The sequence below is a fragment of the Euleptes europaea genome, chromosome 17 (genome assembly GCF_029931775.1).
Source record: "Euleptes europaea isolate rEulEur1 chromosome 17, rEulEur1.hap1, whole genome shotgun sequence".
In the NCBI taxonomy this organism is placed as follows: domain Eukaryota; kingdom Metazoa; phylum Chordata; class Lepidosauria; order Squamata; family Sphaerodactylidae; genus Euleptes; species Euleptes europaea.
In genome coordinates, this window is record NC_079328.1 from 45,655,756 (window position 1) to 45,679,286 (window position 23,531).

The 23,531-nt window shown below is 48.5% G+C and overlaps 1 protein-coding gene across 1 annotated transcript in view; it reads left to right on the forward strand.

Annotated features, from left to right (window-relative positions):
- The first annotated feature begins 9,227 nt into the window (after positions 1–9,227).
- The window catches only part of SLC6A2 (solute carrier family 6 member 2), a 58,736-nt gene continuing 44,432 nt past the window's right edge, over positions 9,228–23,531 (forward strand). Inside the window, exon 1 of the mRNA XM_056862379.1 lies at positions 9,228–9,543. Within this exon, the coding sequence (XP_056718357.1) occupies positions 9,228–9,543 (316 nt within the window). The remainder of the gene's footprint in view (positions 9,544–23,531) is intronic.

Here is a 23,531-nt window from a genome sequence, read left to right on the forward strand (position 1 = left end):
GAGGCAAAGGCTCCAATGTGATTTGAAGTTCTTCCTCCACTGTTTTTGGCCAACACCAAGGGCTCCTCGAAGTGGTAACGTCTTTCCTTGTTTTATGCCTCCTGCGAAACGGCATGTGTGATTTTGAAGACTCCTTCCAGCCTCTGTTTAAACAGCTGCTACCCTTCCAGTTAAGAGGTAGCGGAAATTTATCACCCGTGTCATTTAGTATTTGCAAATCTTGCTGGATTGAAGTAGGTACTGTACCTCACGATCTGTTGCGATCTTGAGATAATGAGATACCCGCGTCAAGCGCTGCAGAAGCCTTTGGAATAATCTGGGTGCCTTCCAAGATGGGGAGAGAAAATACATTACTTATCCATTAAAGGCAAAGAGTATAATCCAAAGAAAGCGGGGATATATTGAATATGCATTTTTCCCCGTTTCTTTTCCTTATCATGCGTGGTTGGAGAGATAATTTTCATCCTGCTGACTTTTGTCTCGTTTTCATTTCCTTCTTTTATGGCACTATTACATCTCTTTGCTCCAATTTTGCATGATACACTATATCTACACAATGTTAACACCACCTGTATATTTATATACCATTTTAATACCACATATATGCAAAAGCAGGCATCAATTTTAAGAGCATTATTGGTATCAGATTTCAACAGTAGGGTCATGGGTAAAAGACAACTACATTTTCATCCCATAATCATAACAAATATCATAACAAATATTTTAATCATAACAAATATTTTAACTTTGAAACCAAACCTGAGTTGTCATAGAATTCAGTAACATCCCTAAAAGAAAGTGAGAAGAGCAATCAATCTCTGGGTCCAATTTACATTATGCCTGTTATCAGTTTTGGGTAAGGTTGCCAGGTCCCTCTTCACCACCAGTGGGAGGTTTTTGGAGCAGAGCCTGAGGAGGGCAGGGTTTGGGGAGAGGAGGGACTTCAATGCCATAGAGTCCAATTGCCAAAGAAGCCATTTTCTCCAGGTGAACTGATCTCTATCGGCTGGAGATCAGTTGTAATAGCAGATCTCCAGCTAGTACCTGGAGGTGGGCAATCCTAGTTTTGTGCCATTTGAACTGGCTTGCTCCAAAGTATCCCGGACATGGTAAGACTGTTGTTGCCCTGGCTTGGATAGCCCAGGATAGCCCGATCTTGTCAGCTTCTCTTGGAAGCTAAGCAGGGTCGGCCCTGGTTAGTATTTGGATGGGAGACCCCTGAGGAAGTCCGGGATCATGACACGGAGGCAGGCAAAGGCGAGGCACCTATAAATGCTGCTTGCCTTGAAAAGAAGAAGAGGTGCTTTTAATACCCCAATTTTCTCTACCTTTCAGGAGTCTCAAACCGGCTTACAATCGCCTTCCCTTCCTCTCCCCACAACAGACACTTTGTGAGGTAGGTGGGGCTGAGAGAGTTTGGAGAGAACTGTGACTAGCCCAAGGTCACCCAGCAGGCTTCATGGGCAGGAGTGGGGAAACAAATCCAGTTCACCAGGTTAGCATCAGCCACTCATGTGTAGGAGTGGGGAATCAAACCCGGTTCTCCAGATCAGACTCCACCGCTCTTAAGCACTACACCACGCTCCAAATTAGAGTCCGCCGCCCCTTTTGAGGGGGAGCATAAATTAATTCTGAAAAATAAAAAATAGCAAAAACATATGAAAATGACTATGGGGAGCTAATTAAGCCCTCTAAGCAATTCGTGTTCCTCCTATAGAAAACCGGGACAATGAACATCCGGGTTTCCTATGATCCCCGTCTGAGGCTGATGAAGCTGCTTTTGGTGAAAACGCCAGAAATATCCGGAAAAGTGTTTCCTCTTCGTCTTGGCTTGTGAGGGTGCTACGGCAAGATTTGTTACAATTGGAACTGACATTATACTCACCCAATCGAAGTGGACTTTGTTTCACGTCTTTTTGGATTTAGCCAGTGTGCTTACGTGGATTATTACCTTTGTAACAGCTTGGGTATTTGTTTCTTGTATATATTTGTACATAACTTGTCACACTGTATTTGTAATTATTAGCCTTTTCTGCACTTATTGTAACGTTAAATATACACTTTTGATATTTCTGACTTGTTGAGCTTGCCCTGTTTAGTTCTTACAACGGTACCTGGAGGTTGGCAACCCTAATCCTAATCCTTTGGGAATATGACAGGGGCTGAGGTTGCAGGTTTGAAAGCGACTCCTCTCCCCATGACATTTTCATAGCAGACCCTCAAAATATCTTCAAGCCTCTCTAGTGATGTGCATACTTGAAGCCAAAGACCAATGTTGTTTTTAAAGTTGACTGCAATTTTAACAGCCTGCTGGTAATGATTTTTCCAAACCACCATACGTTGGTGACTATGTATTCCTGGAAAAAATTAAGTAATACTTAAGACTGTGGTTTCAATCTCTCTCTCTTCCCCTCCCCCCATTGCCTATAAGGAATCTTGTAAATGGTGTAGGGATAGCCGCAGCTTTGCTAGAAGTCATGGGAGATCTGGGTCAGTGACGTCATCATCAGATCACCCAATCAAGGGGTATTTTCAGCCTCTCTCCAGGATTCCAGCCCAACGCTAGTGCATAAAAAACTGTACCAACCATGGGGCTGACGCTTGCTTGTCTAGCGATTTACCACCTAGACAATGTGTGTTAAGTGCCGTCAAGTCGCTTCTGGCTCATGGTGACCCTATGAATCAATGTCCTCCAAAACGTCCTATCCTTAACAGCTTTGCTCAGGTCTTACAAACTGAGGGCCGTGGCTTCCTTTATAAAGTCAATCCCTCTCTTGTTGGGTCTTCCTCTTTTCCTGATGCCTTCCTCTTTTCCTAGCATGATTATCTTTTCCAGTGACTCTTTGTCTTCTCATGATGTGACCAAATTACGGTCGCCTCCGTTTAGTCAATTTAGCTTCTAGGGTCATTCTACCGTCTAGGGTCAATGCAACTGTAAAATGAATGCTCGGCTGTGACATTTAGGCCGTTTATGTCTGGCTGTTTCCTCGCAGTCACCCCGCCGACTACTTCAGGGCTTGGCATTGATTATGCATGCATTTTCCAACCGTCAGAGGTCGCCTCACTCTCCCCACACCTTTCTGTGCATTTTGCCCATGTTTTCTGGATTCGTGTTTAGCCAGCATCCAGAAAATGTGGGGAAAACATGCAGAAACGTGCCTTAGTGTGAGGAAAAATTCCCTTTTTTCCCTCTGTATGTGTGTTAAGTGCCGTCAAGTCGCTTCCGACTCATGGCGACCCTATGAATCAAAGTCCTCCAAAATGTCCTATCTTTGACAGCCTTACTCAGATCTTGCAAATTGAGGGTTGTGGCTTCCTTTATAGAGTCAATCCATCTCTTGTTGGGTCTTCCTCTTTCCCTGCTGCCCTCAATTTTTCCTAGCATGATTGTCTTCTCCAGTGACTCTGGTCTTCTCATAATGTGACTAAAATTCGATAGCCTCAGTTTAGACATTTTAGCTTCTAGGGTCAGTTCAGGCTTGATTTGATCTATCCACCTGGAAGCTTTCATCACGTGGAGACTCCCCTCTCTAACACAATAGTATCTTTCTTTTTTTTCATCTTTGGAAATGGCAGCAACAGGACAGCAAGTCATTAGAGCCAAGATTTCTACCTTCCATTTACTCAACAAATGATTAAAATGAAGATTTCACTGCCAGAAGCGAGGAAGAGGGAGAAGGAGGAGGAGGAGGGTTTTATATGCCAGCTTTCTCTACCACTTAAGGGAGAATCAAAGCAGCTTACAATCACCTTCCCTTCCCCTCCCCACAACAGACACCCTGTGAGGTAGGTGGGGCTGAGAGAGCTCTTAAGAGAAGTGAGACTGGCCCAAAGTCACCCAGCAGGCTTCATGTGGAGGAGTGGGGAAACCAACCCTGTTCACCCGATTAGCCTCCGCCGTTCATGTTAGGAGTGGGGAATTGAACCCAGTTCTCCAGATCAGAGTCCACCGCTCCAAACCACTGCTCTTAACCTCTACACCACGCTGACTCTACACCACTACACCAGCAGTGACCGAATGACCACGTCCACCACTCAAACGTTCCACCAGCAACCAGACGCAGCCTGACTGTTCCTGTCTATTCCTTTCACTTGCCTGTACGCTGCTGTCAGTCTCCATTAAGCGCAACGTGGTCCAGACTGATTTGAGATTAAGCCTTTTTTTGTGTGTGAAATCCAATTGAGGACTTTTCTTACCTTGAGGGGCAACTGATATTACATTAGCCAGACTGGCGATGCTTTCCCAACCAGCAGCTCGGCACCTACAGAAAGAGAGGCATGCCGATCCAGTTCTCTTGGGAACAGAAGTGGGAAGAGATAAAGGAAGAAAAGGGGTGTTCCCAGATTCCCCTCAAGCCCACCCACCCCTCCCCTTTCCAAATCTTGTGGGCCTCTAGGAGAGAGTTGGGAAAAAGATCTTCCCTTCCCAGCTGCTGTAGGCTACACCTAGCTTCTCCACCAAGGAGAAGTAAGCCCTGTGCTTCAGGGCATAACATCTGTGAGGTTTTATTAATACAGTAATTCAATCACGTGGAAAGAAGAGAGACGGGTTTAAAACAGCTCTCCGATCTCTTGCCTGCAGCTTCTCTTCTGTTCCCAAAGCAGAGAAGTTCTAAGTGAGCAAGCAGAGAGACAGAGAGGCTTCGGGGGCCCTCATCTACATTTGCCCACCCATGAACGTCTGGGTGATGGGACGTCTATCTTGCTTTGGTGCCATCTTCTGCTGAGAGGGCTTTACCTGACTGCTGGTGAGTCTTCTTTCGGCCTCTACCAATGGAGTGTTGGGGCATGTGGGGCACGATGGTTGGGGAGGGGCTGTGGCTCAGTGGCAGAGCATCCGCTTGGCATGCAGGAGAGGTCCCAGGTTCAATCCCCGGCATCTCCAGTCGGAGGGACTAGGCAAGTAGGTGATGTGAAAGACCTCTGCCTGAGACCCTGGAAAACCGCTGCCAGTCTGAGTAGACAATACTGACTTTGATGGACCAAGGGTCTGATTCTGTATAAGGCACCTTCATGTGTTGCTGGCACCAGCTAAGCCTGGCCAAAAAGAAAAAAGCTCTCTGGGTGGGTGTGGAGGTGTTTCTTGGACATCTGCACAGTGGTTGCCTGTAACCACATGGAAGACGTGGTGCATGTGTGTGTATATAATATGAGAAAGTAACTGGAATACTAGGTCTGGTAAGATTTGTATAGACTGAACTTTGGGGGGGACTATATAATCTAGTGGATAGCTGCTGGTCAGTACAGCTCTTTCTTGAACGTCTATAGTTGTTTATGCATGGGTAGCCATGTTAGTCTGTCGCTAGCAGTAGAAAAGAGCCCAGTAGCACCTTAAAGACTAAAAAAACTTCTGGCAGCGTATGAGCTTTCTGAAGAAGTGAACTGTGGTTCACGAAAGCTTACACCCTGCCAGAAATTTTGATAGTCTTTAAGGTGCTACTGGACTCCTAGGCATGGGTACTTTCACTCACTTTCACACCCCGGATGTCTCAGTTGTTCCTTGGAGTTATGCATGCATTTTCGGTCCATCAGAGACGACCTCGTGGCCAGCCCTCACAAATCCCTAGACTTCCCATCCCTCTATTAACCTGATTCTTCCCTCTCCCGTGAGCTCAGCCCCCTTGAAATCCGCATGCATAAGGCAAAGCGCAGGAGACAGAAGCTTGGTTTCTCTCACAGCAAGCATTCAGTCAATTATAAAGCAGTGTGCAAAGCGGCAGGGATTCAAATACTTCCTGCTTCCTCTGAGTTCTTTCTGAGCAGAAGACTTTTAAATATGAGGCTTGGGTTTCTCCCCCCCCCCCTTCCTTTCAAATAGCTCCGGTTTTGTTTTTGTTCTTAAAATGCTCTTAAAATGCTTTTTTATGCGGCAATTGGGTTTTGGGGGGGAGAGGGAACTTTTCTCTCACTACAGTCAATTACAAAGCAGCATTTCAAGGGGCGGAGACTCAAATGCTTCCTGATTTGAGCTTGAAGACTGCTGGTGCATAGACTCCTAAGTGGTCTCCCATCCAAGAGAGTCATTGCGGTGTAGTGGTTAAGAGCGGTGGTTTGGAGCAGCGGACTCTGATCTGGAGAGCCAGGTTTGATTCCCCACTCCTCTGCATGAGCGGCGGAGGCTAATCTGGTGAACTGGATTTGTTTCCTCACTCCCACACATGAAGCCAGCTGGGTGACCTTGGGTAAGTCACACTCTCTCAGCCCCACCTACCTCACAGGGTATCTGTTGTAGGGAGGGGAAGGTGATTGTAAGGTGGTTTGATTCTTCCTTAAGTGGTAGCGAAAGTCAGTGTATAAAAATCAACTCTTCTTCTTCTTCAAGCTATAAGACTCCAGATGTAATTAGTTAGTTAGTTAGTTAGTTAGTGCTGCAACAGACTAACACAGCTACTTCTCTGGAATTGTGCATGCTAAGAAACTTGATTTAACTTTAAATCTTAGCACATAGTAACTGCGTGCATGTAGACTAGGACCTGAATGGGGGGTGGTTTTCGTGGGTAGACGGTTGACTTTATCCAAGGTATCTCATACCAGCCACAACTGCAGCTATTTATCTGGAGACAAAAGACAGGATGGGATCATGTTCTGAAACGAAAAGAAGTTTTTGTTTGTTTGTTTGGGGTTTTTTGTTTTTGTTTTTTTGCAGAGTTGCACATTGTCGCAAATAAAAAGCTTGCAGAACTTGACATATTATCAGTGGGACAAAAGAAAGGAGGAAAACAGGACTTCCTTGTGCAATGTCCCACTTTCTTATAGACTATTGCTGTCTTCCAGCTACAGAGAGATAAGGGAAGAGAAAAGAAGCACATGGAGAAGAGGGAAAAGAAAACTGACCTAGAGAAGATAAAAAATCAGATTAAAAAAACCTCAGTATTAAAAAAAAAAGTATTGTCTACACAGACTGGCAGCAGCTCTCCAGGGTCTCAGGTAGAGGTCTTTCACATCACCTACTTGCCTAGTCCCTTTAACTGGAGATGCCAGGGATTTAAACTGGGACCTTCTGCATGCCAAGCAGATGCTCTGCCACTGAGCCATGGCCCCTCCTTTCAAGAATCAAAGCTCTCTTCATCAGACATGAAGGGAACTTGGACTTTCCGAAGCTTATACACAGGAAATCTGATTGGTCTTTATGGTGCCGCTGGACTTGACTCTTGCTTTTCTGAATTAGTCAAATTGGAATCCAAGAGTGATTCAAGCCCACGACCAGGAAGTAGTGAATCTGATAACCAACCTCTTATCGTGCTCCCAGCTGCTGGAGGTGGGGATAGGAGAAACATAAGGGTGACAAAATTCCAGGGGTGCACCAGTCACAGATAGAACCAGTTTGGTTGTCCTGGGATGGCTAGGTTGGATCTGTGTGGTGTACGGTTGCCAGCTCCAGGTTGGTAAATATGTGGAGATTTTGGGGGTGGAGCCTGAGGAAGATGGGGTTTGGGGAGGGGAGGGACTTCAGTGGGGTATAATCCCATAGGATCCGCCTTTCAAAGTGGCCATTTTCCCTCTGTTGCCTGGAGATCAGTTGTAATAGCAGGAGCTCTCCAGCCACTACCTGGAGGTTGGCAACCCTACTGTGGTGTAAGGAACACCTGGTAGGGTTGCCAACCTTTCTGTGAGGCCTGGGGAGCTCCCAGAATTACAACTCATCTCCAGTATACAGAGATCAGTTCCATTGGAGAAAATGACTGCTTTGGAGGGTGGGGCTCTATGGCATTATACCCTGCCCTCCACAGTAGGGTTGCCAGGTCCCTCTTTGCCACCGGCGGGAGGTTTTTGGGGCGGCACCTTAGGAGGGTGGGGTTTGGGGAGGGGAGGGACTTCAATGCCATAGAGTCCAATTGCCAAAGCGGCCATTTTCTCCAGGTGAACTGATCTCTATCGGTAGGAGGTCTGTTGTAATAGCAGGAGATCTCCAGCTAGCAACCCTACCAGGGACTAGACTTGCCAACTCCTGGCTGGGGAATTCCTGAAGATTTGGGGGGGGGGTCCCAGGGAAGTGAGGTTGCCAACCTCCAGGTACTAGTTGGAGATCTCCAGGTACTAGCTCTGACAACTGATCTCCAGCCAACATAGATCAGTTCACCTGGAGACAATGGCCGCTTTGGCCATTGGACTCTATGGCATCAAAGTCTCTCCCCTCCCCAAACCCCGCCCTCTTCAGGCTCCGCCCCAAAAACCTTGAAAAATATAAATGTCAAAGAGATCAATAGATATTAACAATAGTATTAGGATTAGAATTCAGTGCAAAAGGGATTACTAATTCATCACAAGATGAAGGGAGGTGTAGGGGAAGTCATCAACATTTTTTTATTATATATAAACTTTTTAACAATGTTACCTATTTGTATTGACTACTCTGAAGATGCCTGCCACAGTTGCTGGCGAAACGTCAGGAAAGAAAAGTCCAAGACCACGGTCACCCAGCCCGGATAACCTACAAGAACCAATTACTTACTTGTTTTTACTTTTTTACTGTTTATGTCATTGTTAAACTATGTGATTAATTGCTTCTTGTAGGTGACCCGGGCTGTGTGACCGTGGTCTTGGCATTGACCACGGGCACACAGCCCGGATCACCTACCAGAACCGACGAACTCTGACCGTGAAAGCCTTCGACAATATTATGTGACTAATAATTTTGGAAAAATAATAATAAAAAAAATATTATTTTTTTTAAAAGTCTCTCCCCTCCCCAAACCCCTCCCTCCCTCCCTCCTCAGGCTCCGCCCCCCAAACCTCCCGCCGTTGGCAAAGAGGGACCTGGCAACCCTAGTCCCCGGGCGGGGAAGGACCACTCATTCATTCCTGCCTGGGCATCCCGACGCCGCTTGGCGCGCGTCCCCGCCGTCCGCCTCCACCTGCGCGCCCGACGGCCGCCAAGAGCGGCGAACGGCTCAGGTGGCTCCCGGATTGCGGCGAGGGGCCAAGCGGGGAGGGCGAAACCGCCCCGTCGGGGGAAGGGGCCGCCCCGTCCGGGAGGCGAGGCTCCGGCAGCCAAGGGCCGGCCCCAAGCAGCCAAGCCCCAAGCAGCCAAGCCCCTCTGCTCGCCGGCGCGTCTTGGCGCTGCGCTGCCGGACGGGGCGGCCGGGCCGTCGGAGGGGGGTGGGGGCGCCGCTTCCCCGCCCGGCCAGCCTCGCCCCCTACTCGCGCGTCGCCCTCCCGCCGAGCCCAGCCGCTCCGGGCTCCCTCTCGCCTCTTTCCCGCCCCCCACCCCCAGGCTCCGGGCGAGGATGACCCAGCCCCAGACGGTGCCGGAGCGGAGGCGCTCCTCGACGGCCCGGGAGGGCTCCGAGCGGCCGGCCTCCCCCGCCAAGGACGTGGAGCTCCTCCTGGTCAAGGAGCAGAACGGCGTCCAGTACACCAGCAGCCGCCTCCTGGAGCCCGGCAGCCCGCGCTACGGGGGCCCCGACGCCGCCGCCGCCGCCGCCGAGCCCCCCCGGGAGACCTGGGGCAAGAAGATCGACTTCCTCCTCTCCGTCATCGGCTTCTCCGTCGACCTGGCCAACGTCTGGAGGTTCCCTTACCTCTGCTACAAGAACGGAGGAGGTACGCGGGGGTCCCGCCGTTGGGGGGTCGCGGGGGGGGGGGAGGGGGAGGGATCGCACGTCGGGCAAGGGGGAGAATCGTCCATCCTGTGCATGCATGGACGCATGGACCCATGAAGCTGCCTTCTACTGAATGAGACCCTTGCTCCGTCCCAGTCAGGATTGTCTACTCGGACCGGCAGCGGCTCTCGGGCAGGGGTCTTTCACGTCACCTACCTGCCTAGTCCCTTTAACTGGAGATGCCAGGGACTGAACTTGGGACCTTCTGTATGCCAAGCAGATGCTCTACCACTGAGCCACAGTCCCTGTCCATGGCTTTCCAGGTTCTCAGGCACAGTTGTTTCACATCACCTACTTGCCTGGTCCCTTTAATTGGTGATGCCGTGGATTGAACCTGGGACCTTCTGCATGCCAAGTAGATGCTTTACTACTGAGCCACAGCCCCTCTCCATGGCTTTCCAGGTTCTAAGGCACAGGTCTTTCACATCACGTACCTGCCTAGTCCCTTTAACTGGAGAGGCCAGGGATTGAACCTGGGACCTTCTACATGCCAAGCAGATGCTTCACTACTGAGCCACAGCCCCTCCCCTAAGCTCTCCAGGGTCTCAGGCTGAGGTCTTTCACATCACCTACTTGCCTGGTTCCTTTAACTGGAGATGCCGGGGATTGAACCTGGGACCTTCTGCATGTCAAGCAGAGGCTCTGCCGCTGAGCCACAGCCCTTCCCCTCCACATCTGTCTGTGGGTTGGATCCCCACCTAGCCGGAGTGATGTAGCGGTTCCGACTGGTACCTGGGAGAGCCAAGTTCGAATCCCCGCTCCGCTGTGGAAGGTCACTGGGCGGCCTGAGCCAGCCTCACTCTCTCTCAGGCTAACCGACCTTGCAGGGTTGTTGTGTATATGAACTGGAGGAGAGAATGGGTGTCCAGGCACTTTCTCCCCACCAGGGAGAAAGGTGGGGATAGAAATGAATTAAATAAATATTAAAAATATATATTTAGTCAATATTTATACTGCCTGTCTTCCAAAATAGCTCGGTGTTGTGTAAATTCTCTATTTCATCTTCACAGCAATCCTGGGGAGGGGTTGTGGCTCAGTGGTAGAGCAGCTGCTTGGCATGCAGAAGGTCCCAGGTTCAATCCCCGGCATGTCCAGTTAAAGGGACTGGGCAAGTAGATGATGTGAAAGACCCCTGCCTGAGACCCTGGAGAGCCTCCGCCGGTCTGTGTAGACAATACTGACTTTGATGGACCAAGGGTCTGATTCTGTATAAGGCAGCTTCATGTGTTCATGTGTACCTTCAAGAAGGCATAAACGTAACCATTCAGAACATGCTGAAAAGAGTCACTGCTCATTAAACATTGCGACCAAATAGAGATTTGAACCCATGGCTCCCTGGACCAAGTCTGACCCCTTAGGCAACGTGTCGCCCCTTCTCCTAGTGAGTTATGTATCGTTTCCACCAAATCCTGATAGTTTGTGCTACATGTTTATGTGAAAGTCAGTCCCATTGAGTTCAGTGGCGCTTACTTCCAAAGAATCGTGTTGGGCTGCACCAGCCGACAGCTTTTGGCAGATTAAAAGTAAGCTTGGGCTTTGCGCAAAGAAGAAACTGTCATTAAAAGGCAGGGAGGCTCTTAAAATGCTTTTACTGGTTGTCTCACCCATGAAGAGTTTGGTTATTAAGCCGGGTATGATTAACTCCTCTGTACGGACTGAGAAATTTAACACTTCCCAGCATCTTCGGGCTGATTCAGCCGTTGCATTCTGCATGTTTTATCACTCAGTTGAAAAGCCTAGTGCGTTTCAGAGAGAAGGGCATGCCTGCAACTTGCAAGTCATTTCTGGATCTCACATTCATATGAGGGAATAAGCATTCATGTGCTAGATGTACCCGGAGAACGGTTCCAGGGGCCTGCTCTCTGAAACTTTTTTCTTATTTCCATGTCCTGGCCATGCCGCGAACAAGAATAAAATCCATGATCTACCTTTTGTTCACCCAATCATGTCGACACAAAATGTGCAATCTTTAGAGCATGAATTCATACACATTCTCCAAGCACGGAGAGCCAGTGTGGTGAAGTGGTTTCAGAGCGGTGGTTTGGGGAGGTGGACTCTGATCTGGAGAACCAGGTTTGATTCCTCACTCTTCCACATGAGCGGCAAAGGCTAATCTGATGAGCTGGATTTTATTTCTCCACTCCTCCACATGAAGCCAGCTGGGTGACCTTGGGCTAGTCACAGCTCTCTCAGCCCCACCTACCTCACAGGCTGTCTGTTGTGGGGAGGGGAAGGGAAGGTGATTGTAAGCCAGTTTGATTCTTCCTTAAGTGGTAGAGAAAGTTGGCATATATAAACCAACTCTTCTTCTCCTTCCTCATTCTGAATGGAGATAGTTTCAGTGTAGCTGTGTTATCTGCAGTAGAACAACTCAATTCGAGACCAGTAACACTTCAGAGACCAACAAGATTTTACAGGATATGAGCTTTGGAGAGTCTGAGCTCTTTGGAGAGTCTGAGACCTGTGTACTTCAAGGATGGTCTCTGCTCACATGTACCTAGGAAGCCCTTTTTTTTCAGTACAGCAGGATCCTTGTGTGGTCCTGCTGCCAAGTTTCAGGCATCTGCAGTGGCTGCTCCCATCGTTGTAGAATGGTCTGCCAGATTATGTCAGAGAAGCACCAAACCTAAACACACATGAAGCTGCCTTATCCTGAATCAGACCCTTGGTCCATCAAGAGCAGTGAGAGCCAGCGTGCTGTAGTGGTTAAGAGCGGTGGTTTGGAGAGGTGGAGTCTGATCTGGAGAACCGGGTTTAATTCCCCACTCCTCCACATGAGTGGTGGACTCTAATCTGGTGAACCTGGTTGGTTTCCCCACTCCTACACATGAAGCCAGCTGGGTGACCTTGGGCTAGTCACAGTTCTCTTAGAGCTCTCTCAGCTCCATCTACCTCCCAGGGTGTCTGTTGTGGGGAGGGGAAGGGAAAGTGATTGTAAGCTGGTTTGATTCTCCCTTAAGTGGTAAAGGAAATCGGCATATAAGAACCAACTCTTCTTCTTCTACTACTCAGACTGGCAGCGGCTCTCCAGGGTCTCAGGCAGAGGTCTTTCACAGCACCTACTTCTTAGACCTTTTAACTGAAGATGCCAGGGGTTGAACCTGGGCCCACCTGCGTGCCAAGCAGAGGCTCTTCCACTGAGCCACAATCTGGTTTTTAGAAAACCTTTCCAAGCAGAACTTTGAAGGAGAGATTTTGGGGGCACTTGAGGATAGATGCTAGGCAACCCATTTTTTGCTGGCTTCTTGATTAGATGGTTGAGATCTGTTGTGTGTGTGTGATTTGTTTATCAGCTGTTCACGCTGTTCTGCATACTTTGCTGTGGAAGAGACAGGGTAATTTCTCCAGTTCTGGTCACCACACCTAAAAAGGGATATTGCAGAGCTTGAGAAGGTGCAGAAAAGAGCAACCAAAATGATCAGGGGGCTAGAGCAACTGCCCTATGAGGAGCGGTTGAAACACTTAGGGCTGTTTAGCTTGGAAAGAAGGCGGCCAAGGGGAGACATGATAGAGGTCTTTAAAATTATGCATGGTTTGGAGAGAGTGGATAGGGAGAAGCTTTTCTCCCTCTCTCATAATACTAGAACGTGGGGTGATCTGCTGAAGCTGGAGGGTGAGAGATTCAAAACAGATAAAAGGGAATATTTATTCATTCACACAACACATAGTTAAATTGTGGAACTCCCTGCCCCAGGATGTGGTGATGGCTGCCAACTTGGAAAGCTTGAAGAGGGGAGTGGACATGTTCATGGAGGGGAGGGCTATTTCGCTACTAGTAAAAATAGATACTAGTCATGATGCATGTCTATTCTCTCGAGGATCAGAGGAGCGTGCCTATTATATTAGGTGCTGTGGAAGACAGGCAGGGTGATGCTGCTGCAGTTGTCTTGTTTGGGGGCTTCCTAGAGGCACCTGGTTGGCCACTGTGTGAACAGACTGCTGGACTTGATGCACCTTGGTCTGATCCAGCAGGGCCTTTCTTATTTTCTAATGTTCCCCCTCCCCCAAATAAATAAAAATAAATGTTGAATGATGGTGGGTTTTTAAAAGTGATAGTTGGTCAGCTAAGGTCTGCAGCTATCTAGTGTAGCATCTTTGCTGGAAAGCTAGGGTGTCTAATGGCTAGAGTATCAAACTGGGTGCTGGGAGACTTGGGTTCAAGTCCCCACACTGTCATGAAGTTCACTGGGCAATCCTCGGCCAGTCATTCCTTTTCATCCTAACCTTCCTCGCAGGGTTGTTCTGAGGATCCAGTGGGAACCCCGTGTGCCACTTAAGAGAGGGGCTGTGCTCAGTGGTGGAGCTTCTCCTCAGCATGCAGAAGGTCCCAGGTTTGATCCCTGGCATCTCCAGTTAAGAAGAAGAGTTGGTTTTTATATGTCGACTTTCTCTACCACTTTAAGGAAGAATCAAATGTAAAAGACCTCTGCCTGAGACCCTGGAGAGCCGCTGGCAGTCTAAGTAGACATTAATGGCTTTGATGGACCAAATGTCTTAAAAATAGGGGCTGATTTAGTATAAGGCAATTCATGTGCTAACTTGTTGTTCCTTGGAGAGGGAGGCTAGGTTGAAAATATAATAGGTAGACGCTAAATAGTTTGACGTCTGCTCAGTGCTAGATAGCAACCTTTGGAGGATCATGATATGTTTTGCCGCTTTGAGCTTCAGGAGGGAGAAAGGCAAGACGTTGAGAGATTTTACATTGTCGAAGACTGAGAGCCAGCGTGGTGTAGTGGTTAGAGTGTTATACGAGGATCTGGGAGACCCAGGTTCGAATCCCCACTCTGCCATGAAAGCTTGCTGGGTGACTTTGGGCCAGTCACATACTTTCAGGTTAATCTACCTCACAGGGTTGTGGTGAGGATAAAAGGGAGGAGAGGAGAATTATGTAAGCCACTTTCTGGGGGATGGGGGTATAAATGAAGCCAATTAATAACTAAGATTACTGAACTGTTGAAGAGTAGGGATTCCAGGCAACAGCTTTATAGGGAGATGGGAGAGAAATGTCAGAATCAATTCTGTCTGACTTCACTTGGAAAGAAATCTTTGCTAATGAGCCAACATCTTCCCCAGTTGTCAGTTCCCAGGGAAATGTTTATCAATTATTATACTGATATTTCACCTGTAGCATACTGGCTGTCAGCATGTTGTGTTTTTCAGCAGTAAATGCTACAACGTGGGGCTGTTTCAAACATAACACGTGGTAGCTGATCCAGCTTTGCAACAAGAAAGAAACTGCAGTCCAATCCTGATCCCCTGCATGTTAGTGTGTGCTTTTGGGGGTTTGTTTTGTATTCACAGTTCACATTGGAAGGCACACTCTTACAAACATAATGTGTGAATGGGCCCAGACCAAATAATGTGCGTATAGAAGGTTTGGCTTATGTTTAGGGTTGCCAGCCTCCAGGTGGTGGGTGGAGATCTCCTACTATTCCAACGGATCTCCAGCCGATCAAGATCAATTCCCCTGGAGAAAATGGCCACTTTGGCAATTGGACTCGATGGCATTGAAGTCCCTCCCCTCCCTAAACCCTGCCCTACTCAGGCTCCACCCCCACAATCTCCAGGTATTTCTTAACTCTAGTGGGTGCTGAGATTCCTCTCATGAACACATGAAGCTGCCTTATACTGAAGGTCCCTCACAGTCAGTATTGACTACTCAGACCGGCAGCTGCTCTCCAGGCTCTCAGGCAGAGGTCTTTCACATCACCTACCTGCCTAGTCCCTTTAACTGGAGATGCTGGGGATTGAACCTGGGGCCTTTTGCATGCCAAGCAGATGCTCTGCCACTGAGCCACAGCCCCTCCCCTCTTGAAGCCTCTGCCCCAACTTTCCTACCCTTTTGTCTTTAAAAGTGGACAAGGAACTCAGTTTGGGGTTTCCAAGTTTCTTTTGTACTCTAGCTTGCTCTAGCTGCTCTATATCTTAGGGTTCGGTCTAGCCTGATGACTTTTGGCCTGATGGTATTTCAGACACTGCTGCTGCATTTGAACTTTTGTCCTAACGAGAGGTGTGTCGAGACTGGCCGAATCTGGTCTTGAAGCTCACCACAGTTGAACAGTATGTTCAGGGAGTCTTGGGAAGGTAGCGGTTAGAGTCATGGACGAGGATGCTGGGGGGGTGGAGATCTGGGTTCAAATGCTAACTTGATGTGCAGTCCTGGAGGACCTTAGGCTTGCTTCTCCGCACTCCTCCGCACTAAGCCAGCTGGATGACCTAGGGCAAGTTACAGCTCTGGTAGAGCTCTCTCAGCCCCACCTACTTCACAGGGTGTCTGTTGTGGGGAGGGGAAGGGAAGGTGATTGTAAGCCAGTTTGAGTCTCCCTTAAGAGGCAGAGAAAGTTAACATATAAAAACCAGCTGTTCTTCTTCTTTTTCTTTTTCTTCCTCTTCTTCTACCTCTTCCTCTTGCCTTAACTGACCTAACAGGGTTTCCATGAGGACAAAATGTGGGAAGAGAGAATGGTGTACATGTTTGTTTGTTTTTGGAAGAATAACAGGATAAAAATTATGAGAGGTAACTGAAGGGCCTGGTCCTAAGCAGTTTTACTCAGAAGCAAGCAGTGGATATTGTTATGGTTTTTTTTAAAAAGAGTTTCATGTACCCTTGATGCTAACCATATTTTTTGTAACAAGGTCAGTGAATCTCCCCTCCCTGTAGAAACTGGCCACCATTCATCAATGATCTCTGGCATCTGTCAAAAGATTCACTCTTACAAGTAGAGGAGATGCCGTGAGTCAGTGGTAGACCTTCTCCTTTGCTTGCAGAATGCCCTGGGTTCAATCCCCAGAAGGACCAGGTAGTAGACGATGCGAAAAACCTCCACCTGCGACCCCAGGGAGCTGATCCAGTCAGAGTAGACAATACTGACCCAAACAGACCAATGTCCGCCCTTTATGGCCCTGTGCAGACAACCCAATCTGCACATTGACTCACCACATATGGAGGGAGGCTGGGCATGAGTGCGATGGCCATCTCCTGCCTCCATGGGATCACTGAGTTTTATGCATGGCGCAAATGCATGGAAGAAGGGCCCACTTGCATGCCCCCTTGCTGTGATTGACAATGTTTGGAAAGCAGCATTGCTGATCATGGGAGAGGGGATAGGTGCGGGCACTTCCTTTGAAGGAGGAGAAGGAGAAAGAGAGTTGGTTTTTATATGCCGACTTTCTCTCCCACTTATGGAAGAATCAAACCGGCTTACAATCACCTTCCCTTCCCCTCCCCACAACAGACACCCAGTGAGGTAGGTGGGGCTGAGAAAGTGTGACTAGCCCAAGGTCACCCAGCTGGCTTCACGTGGAGGAGTGGGGAAACCAACCCGGTTCACCAGATTAGCATCTGCCGCTCATGTGGAGGAGTAGGGACTCAAACCCCATTCTCCAGATTAAAGTCCACCACTCCACACTACCTTTCTTAACCACTACACCACGCTGGCTCTTTGCACATTTGCACCATGTAGACAATTCGGTGATTGTGTGGAGTAGGAGGTGTGGGCAGCATGCTTTCTGACTCCCCCCCCCCCTATATGCACACACCATGGGTCAATGCACCAACAGGGTTAGTATAAAGCAGCTCCATGTATTCGAGTCTGGCCCTTCTCATCACTGCTGAGTTGGACTTGCTGTTGACAACACAATATCCTGTGCTTTGTTTGCTGGAGGAAAAACCATCTGCAAGCTTCTTTGGGCCCCTGGCCAATCCCATATTGGTGGCGCAGTGCATGGTAGACAGATGGAGAACTCTTGGCATGAGCATGGAAGGATAGAGGAAGAAGGATGGCGAAGAAAGAATCAGGCAGCATCAGACCAGCTCGGTTGCCACACTCAGTTGCCTGGCGATGACAGGGGAATGGAGAAAAAAATGACATGGGAAATGTCACGTGGTTTGAATTTGGCATTTTGGATTGCTGTTCGGCAGATTTTTTGCAAAAAAAAATATTGTGTGTCGGTTTTCGTCTGCAAGAACTTGAATCACGAGGCTTGAAATCCAAAGTCTGATTTTGGAACCGAGGGAAACAAGACAGGTTTGATCGCGTTCCAAAGTGGAATGTTTTTTGGCAGCTCGGCCCCTCTTTAGATCTGTTCACGCCTGTGTACATCCCTCGATATATGCCTCAGGTGAATCAAGGTGAAGTTCCTGTTCTGTGGTGCTGTATCTGTTATGGCACATTCACGCGTGGAAGCCATTACTTCTGACTCCAGTCAACCAATGTTGGAGATGCATGTGTGAATGAGCCATCTCAAGGCTTCCATAATTGAGCGATGAGAGATAAATGGGGGGCACTAATTGAGGTAGGGTAACCAGGACATCACCTAGCGACCCCAGGAGATTTGGAGGTGGGGCAAGGAGCAGAAGAATCACATCACACTCGCTGTCGACGTCATTTTCAGATGAAAACATGGAAGTGATATCAGTATATTAGGTGATGCTCTGGAATCCCCCCAAAACTATGATATACCTTGGAGCATTGGAGAATTCCAGAGCATTTCCTGACATGATGACATCACATCCAGGTTTTCACGACTTGACTTCGATCCCAACGGAAGTCGGTTTCAGGTAGTTGGCTCAAGGTTGACCCAGCCTTCCATCCTTCTGAGGTCGGTCAAATGAGTACCCGGCTTTCTGGGGGTAAAGTGAAGATGACCGGGGAAGGCAATGGCAAACCACCCCGTAAATATAGTCTGCCTAGTAAATGTCGGGATGTGGCATCACCCCATGGGTCAGAAATGACCCAGTGCTTGCACAGGGGACTACCTTTACCTTTTAAGCATTAGAGTGATGGCTTCATCCGCTGAATATCAGTAAACACCTCCCCCCCAAGTATTCAGACACTTTAAGAAGCCTAATCCCAAACAAACCTTTGCCAATTTGCATTTTGGTGCCTCAGACATAAGACTGCAAAGCTTTTTCCGCAAACTGAAGAATTTGGTTTTTCTTTCTTTTTTTTCATTTGCATGCACAAACGCCGGATGTTTTAACTTCAACTGCTGTCAGGTCTTGAAAGATTTGGCGTTATTCCCCAAGTCATAAGGAGTGTTCACAGAAGAAACCCCAGTGTTCAGGGCTTTGTTCTTTACTCGTTTATTTATTTATTGTTTGCTCAGAAAAGGTCGCAGATGAGAGAACAGCATGTCCTTTGCTAGAACTGTTTCTGTCTATAGGTTTTGGCAATATTTCCCCAATAGAATGACAAAAGTGAAAATAAAAATCCTCTCGCTTAAAAAAGGAGGGGGGTTGAAGCGTGGGTGATCCAGACTGTCTGGTATGTTAGAATGGCTCTTAATAGCAATATTGGACTAGATGATCTCCAGATTCTTTGATCTGTTTTTGATTCTCTCATTTTCTGACATTCATTCATATTCACAGGCCTTTTATACATGGGTTGTTTTTGTGGTGATCCCACCCTTGACTCTTTGGGGCTTCGTTTTCATTATGTACATCTTTTCCAACCTTGAGAAGTCACTTTGTTCTCTCCCCACGTTTCCTGGATGCCGCCAGAAACAGCTCTACATCGCTTCAAGTTAAAACTTGGAAGCAACATAGGGTAGCTCTAGGAATTACTGGAAACTCTATGGTAAACCATAGAGTTTCCAGCAATTTTTTAGGCTTGCTATACCCTCGCCAGGGACAGGGAATCCCCACCCCAGGCAGGCATTCCCCCGCAACTGTTCAACTGGCCGGTAGGGGAGAAATGGCAGCAAACGGGTGGAGGGGCTTGGAGTGTCCCACTGCACTGATGTCACTCCCCATACACCCGGAAGTGACATCCGCATGTTGCCAGATGACGCCAGCAGTGCTCTGGCACTTGGGCGAAACTCTATGATTAAACCATAGTGTTTTGCCCAAATGCCAGAATATCCCTGGCGTTGACTGGTGACACACTGATGTCACTTCCAGGTGCACAGGGAGTGATATCAGCACATTGCGGTGATGTCGTTATGTTCCTGGCAAGGTCCCCCATAAGTTGCAGGCCTTACCATTCCTAGAGCTACCCTCCCTAGAATCTCCAGTTTTAAAAAGGTTGCCAGCGTCAGGTAGTTGGTGATGAGAAAAACCTCTGGCTGAGACCCTGGAGAGCGGCTGCCAGTCAGAGTGGGCAATACTGATCTTAATGGACCAATGGTCTGATCCAGTATAAAGCAGCTTCATGTGTTGCCTCCTACCATGCTTCTGGCAACAAGCTGAGCCCCTGTGGCACATCAGTGCTCCTTCATTAATCTGCTCAGTGCAAGTACCTATTCTCTCCAGGATCAGAGGAGCATGCTGAATATATTAGGTGCTGTGAAACACAAGCAGGATGGTGCTGCTGCAGTTGTCTTGTTTGTGGGCTTCATCGAGGCACCTGGTTGGCCACCGTGTGAACAGGCTGCTGGACTTGATCCAGCAGGGCTTATGTTCTTATGGAGGAGAGGGCTATCTATGGCTGCTAGTCCAAATGAATACTAGTCATGATGCATACCTATTCTCTCCAGGATCAGAGGAGCATGCCTGTTATATTAGGTGCTATGGAACACAGCCTCAGTTTAGTCTAAACGGAGGCTATCGTATTTTGGTCACAATATGAGAAAGCAAGAGTCACTAGAAAAGACAGTCATGCTAGGAAAAGTTGAGGGCAGGAAAAGAGGAAGACTCAACAAGAGATGGATTTACTCAATAAAGGAAGCCACAGCCCTCAATTTGCAAGACCTGAACAAGGCTGTCAAAGATAGGACATTTTGGAAGACATTGATTCATAGGGTCACCATGAGTCGGAAGCAACTTGACAGCACTTAACACACACACACACATAGAACACAGGCAGGACAATTCTGCTGCAGTCATCTTGCTTGTGGGCTTCCTAGAGGCACCTGGCTGGCAGCTGTGTGAACAGACTGCTGGACTTGATGGACCTTGGTCTGATCCAGAAGGGCCTTTCTTATGTTATTTCTTGGGTGGCTTGCATCCCATATTTGGCATCATGCTTTGCCGTCTCTCTCTGCCTAGGAAAAATGTCACGAGCCAATATGGCGAGTTCTCCAGCAACTCACAAAGCCGTTCCCTTGACAGGTTATTAAGAGGATTTCTATTGTTCCAGGATAATGCTATTGTTCATACTCGTACTTGGTTAGCATGTGTGCAATACAGGGAGGCTTTTTTTTTGCCACCGGAGTGCTATTCATAGCCTCTGAAAACAAGAACTTTCTTCGAGACTGCCACATTTGAAACTGCTTGCCCTAAAACACGTGTCCCAATAATAGACCTGTCAACAGGTGGTTCTAGAAAGAAAGACATCAAGGCTATAGTTCTGTGCCCAATCGTTCAGGATTAGGTCTAGTTGAATATACTTCTCAGGCAATGTGGTTAGGATTGGGTTGCAGGAGGATTTGTATATCTGCTCTTGGGGGGGGATGTGCTTGTCAGCTGGGGAGTCCCGGGAAGGGGGGGTCTTTAAACTGCTCCGCACTGCCTGGGCAGGCAGAGCAGAGCAGTTTAACCCCCCCCCATCCTGGCCCGACGACCAGCTGATGGGTGGAAGACAGGCCGGGACGGGGGCTGAGGTTGCTGCTACGCCCCGCCTGTCGGGTGTGGCCCTGTCGGGCCGCCCTATCCACTTGCCAGCTTCCGGCGTGCTTGCCCGGCGGCAGGGCAGCGGCGCCTCTCTGGATCCCTTCCCCAGTAAGTGGGGGTTGGGGGGCTCCTTCCCCCACTCCCACGGTTGCTGTTGGGGCTGGGGCTGGGAGTCCCGGGAAGATGGCGGAGGGTTTAAACTGCTCCATGCTGCCTGCCCAGGCAGCGCAGAGCAGTTTAAAGACCCCCCTGCCTGGTTTCCTGGGAGTCCCAGGAAACCGGGCAGGGTGGTCTTTAAAGGCGAGAAAAGGCAGGTTCAGGGAATGCGGAACCTGCCGAATTTATCCAGCGACCGCCGGAACTCGCCAAGTTCGGCGCGCCCTTTAGGGCTGTCAATTCGGTTGGGTCCGAACTGAAAATCAACCGAATTTCCCCTGATTCGGTGATTTTTTGTTCGGACTGATCCGAACTCAAAACTGGCGGGCAACCGGGGGGGCCGAATTCAGCGAGTTCGGGAGTTCGTGAATAAATTCGGCAAATTCGGCCCCCCTTCAGGGGAGCCCGCTGAAAGGCGCGGGGGCCCTTTAAACTGATCTGAGCCTCCCAGCTGGGAGGCGCGGGTCAGTTTAAAGGGCAGCCCGCCCCCCTTCAGCGGGCTCCGCTGGAGAGGCGCGGGCTGTCATTTAAACTGATCTGCGCCTCCCAGCTGGGAGGCTCAGATCAGTTTAAAGGGCCCCCGCGCGCCTTCAGGGAATCCCTCTGAAGGCGCGCTGGGGCCGAATTTTCCCCCGAACTCCGGATCCCCCCGAATTACCGGGGATCCGAAGCGGGGAAGTTCGGACTTCGGCACGTACCGAACCCACAAGGGTCAAATTCGGCCGAATCCGAACTGTACCGAATTTTTTTTTTTTTGACAGCCCTAGCGCCCTTTTCCCTCCTTTTTTTGAGTTCGGTTCCATCCGAACTGAAAACCCCCGAATCGGGGAAAATTCGGCTGTTTGTTCGGTTCGGACAAACCGAATCGACAGCCCTACTTGCAGGTAGGGTTGCCAGGTCCCTCTTCGCCACTGGAGGGAGGTTTTGGAGGCGGAGCCTAACAAGGCAGGGTTTGGGGAGGGGAGGGACTTCAATGTCATAGAGTCCAATTGCCAAAGTGGCCATTTTCTCCAGGTGATCTGATCTCTATCGGCTGGAGATAAATTGTAATAGCAGGAGATCTCCAGCTATTACCTGGAAATTGGCAACCCTATTTCCAGGGCCAGATTGTAACAGCATGAAATATGAGCAAGCTGTTGAGTTATACAGATGTATTCCCCAGGTAGCATTGACTATGTATTTTCCTGATGAGGAATTCTGTGTAATTTAGAACTCGGAAGTTTCCATTTTATAACAAGCTAATTTGACTCCGTGAATGTTTAGCTCTTTGTATCGTTTGACACAATCAGCAGAGGTATATCAATGGATAGACCTGGTTTCTGGAGGAAATAATCTAACAAAGACTATTTCTTAAAATCTAGGAAACTGCATATTTACCCTTTGCAGAAAAAGATGTGTTTAATTGGGAAAGGAACACAATCCATTTTTTGTATTCTCCCTTTCTAAAGTTGTTGTTGGTCTTTCGGGATCTAATAACTTCTTTTCAGGGTCTCCCCTTGCACATTTTAGCCTTTCTGGATAAGACTTACAAATGAACACTGATGTAAAATAACGGTCACATGTGTTGCAACAACAAGAATGGGAAGTGGTCAGACAAAGCACCCGAAAAGGGATTGGAGGATCAAAGGCGAGGCAGCTGGGTGCAATTTGCATTTTTTGGCTGGCGCTTTTGTCAGGGTATGGAGTTGAAGTTCCTTGCAGGTGGTCAAAGGTAATAGTAAGAAATGGAGATTCTACACTGAGATCCTCAATTGCGCCTCTGCAGAACTTCTCCATGGGAGCCTCTGAGCTTAGCTGTCAAAAAAGAAAGTCCGTGGGCTGGATAAAAAGTTGAAGGCTGTTTTGAAGTTGTGATGTTTGAAATAAAGAACGTTAATCATATGCTGTGAACATGTCAATGTATCCTCCGATTTTGCCAGGAGTTTTTTTGTTGGTGTGGCTGATCCTCACTTATGTCTCAGCCATGTGTGACACTAAAACCACAAACACTTTTCTTAGGGTTGCCAACCTCCAGGTACTAGCTGGAGATCTCTTCTATTACAACTGATCTCCAGCCGATAGAGATCAGTTCAGCTGGAGAAAATGGCTGCTTGGACAATTGGACTCTATGGCATTGAAGCCCCTCCCCTCCCCAAGTCCCTTCCTCCTCAGGCTCCGCCCCAAAAACCTCCCACCGGTGGCGAAGTGGGACCTGGCAACTCTAACTTTCCTACTGCAAAGCA